At 34.5% G+C, this 2325-nt stretch overlaps 1 protein-coding gene across 1 annotated transcript; it reads right to left on the reverse strand.

Moving 5' to 3' along the window:
* Positions 1-405: 405 nt before the first annotated feature.
* LOC116122710 (transcription factor MYB23-like) lies at positions 406-1739 on the reverse strand. The gene is made up of 3 exons (XM_031408527.1): positions 1607-1739; positions 1327-1456; positions 406-1235 (listed from the first exon to the last, which is right to left on the reverse strand). The coding sequence occupies exons 1-3, from the start codon at positions 1737-1739 to the stop codon at positions 542-544; spliced, it is 957 nt and encodes a 318-aa protein (XP_031264387.1). The 3' UTR covers positions 406-541.
* Positions 1740-2325: the final 586 nt, after the last annotated feature.

The following is a 2325-nucleotide window of genomic DNA, read 5'->3' on the forward strand; positions in this document are numbered from 1 at the left end:
GATAATAAAGTAGTATTTTAAAAAAAAAAATTCGGTGAAAAAGTGTACCATTGTTTGGTTGGGAAAAAAATCGTTTACTCGCAATTTATGACACTTAAAATCGGAATTACAAATAGCAACCCGCAGTATATAATAATATTATTTCGTATAATTAAATATGAAACTTAAAAATCCTCGGAACTACAGACAGCGGCCCGCAATTTTATGGAATTTGCTGTTTTGAAAAGCCAATAATATTCATTGTCACATGCAAACGTGATAATAATAATTATAAAAAAGAAAAAGAAAAACAAGAGTGAAGACAGACACTGAATGACTAAAAAACAAAAAGACAGAATGAATATGTGAACGATAGATAACTTCAAACAAATGTTTTTGAACTGCACATTCCAAAAACTCAACCAATATTTAAAAGAAACTCAGAAAATTAACCCAACTAAGCTTGCTTATAGCTAGAAATAGAACTACACCCACTTAATTATTATTCATATTTAACATGAAATTAATGGATCCAAATTGAAATTCTATTAACATGATTAAACTAAACATGAGTAATATTATTGTTTAGATCATCTCCAGGCCATTCTTCAGCTGATTCAAGAAAAGAAAAAGCCAACGATAAGAATTGATCTTGATCTGTAGTAGTTGTAGTTGTCGTTGTACCACTTTGATCTCCTCTCCCATTTTTCTCCTTAATTTTCTTAGGAAAAATTGATGCTTCATCACACGTTTTCTCCATTTCATTAAACTTATTGGTGAAGTCTGAATCAAGAATTATACCTAAGTCCTCCACGTTAAAATCCAACATCATAAATTCTGATGAATTATTGTTGACTACTTCTCTAGACATTGATAATGCTGACCCATCACTTGAGTAGTACCGATCGTTTTTATTTTCATAAATCGTCGTATTAATCCTTGGCCAATCGCCTTCCACGTACGGGGGTAGCTCCACATTATTAATGAGTTTTTTATTGCCTTCTTCATCATTAACATCTCCTGCTGCAACAAACACATCGTTTCCTGTAGCTGCTTCTGGTAATTGTAATGAATTGATCCTACTCTTTCCAGTAGTTTGTGAAGATGGGAGCTCAACTTTAACTCTCGTTCCGATATTGGTAATATTATTAGACTGGAGTGGCGACTCTGGTAACTTCTTAGCTAAGTTGGTGTTCCAGTAATTCTTTATTTCATTGTCTGTTCTTCCGGGGAGTCTGCCTGCGATCAGAGACCACCTAAAAAACAAACATGGAACTAGAAATCAATTGATTTACCGAATCAAACAAACCACCAAAATGAGAATAACTATATGAATTACGTACATACCTGTTGCCTAAGAGTTTATGCAGCCGGATGATGAGCTCTTCCTCATCGCCTGAAATGTTCCCTCGTTTTATATCTGGTCTCAGATAGTTCATCCAACGCAGCCTGCAACTCTTTCCACATCTCTTCAGGCCTACATCATCAGCACATATGTAATCAATCACTCGATCAGTTATAACTATTCCATTATAATTAAATGCGTTGGTTTGGTTTGTAGTTGACTCAAGCAAAGAAATGATGAGCAAATATTAATATAATTTCACCAGAGAGAAAAATGAAGTACCTGTTCTTTTAGCAACATTGCTCCATTTGCCTTCGCCATGGTCCTTGATATAATCTTTTAAAATTTTGTCTTCGGCAGCAGTCCAAGATCCTTTATTCATTCCATCTTTGGAAGAGCCCGGACTTCTAACCATTGTGATTTACTTCTTCAAGTCTCCCTTGAAGTTTTTCAGAAGTGATTCTCACGGAGAAATGAAATGGTTATATATGAACGAATGAATTCTACAGACAGTGAGACACCGACCTGCATGGACCACATCTGACTCATTAAACAAAGAAATCGCCATCTAAATTTTTAAAAACAAAACGTGTTTCATCTTTTACTTTTATTTCTTCTTCAACTTGCTGCATGCAGATCCAGTTGTTCTACTGTCAGCTCACGGACATAGAACCCCCTGTCAATTTTCCGCCATTAACTTGATTAATTAACTACTTAATTCCTTGATTTTAACGTTTTTAATACTTAATTACATAGTCTCACGTGGTTGATATCATTGATACAAGAATAATCTTTATTCTTTCCGGGGGGTGTCGATTACAATTGAAATTAAGATGATACTGTACAATCAAACTCATGGATCATGTGCTAGCTAACTTTCTCATTTCTTCTTCCGAATCTAAGCTACCTTCTTCGCCAAAAAGCTGCGGAAATTTGAAAGTTTGTTACCTACCAGAAAAATATTCATGAGAGAGGATGAATTTAAGACACAAAATTAAGAA

This window comes from Pistacia vera, unplaced genomic scaffold (genome assembly GCF_008641045.1).
Source record: "Pistacia vera cultivar Batoury unplaced genomic scaffold, PisVer_v2 Contig1362, whole genome shotgun sequence".
In the NCBI taxonomy this organism is placed as follows: domain Eukaryota; kingdom Viridiplantae; phylum Streptophyta; class Magnoliopsida; order Sapindales; family Anacardiaceae; genus Pistacia; species Pistacia vera.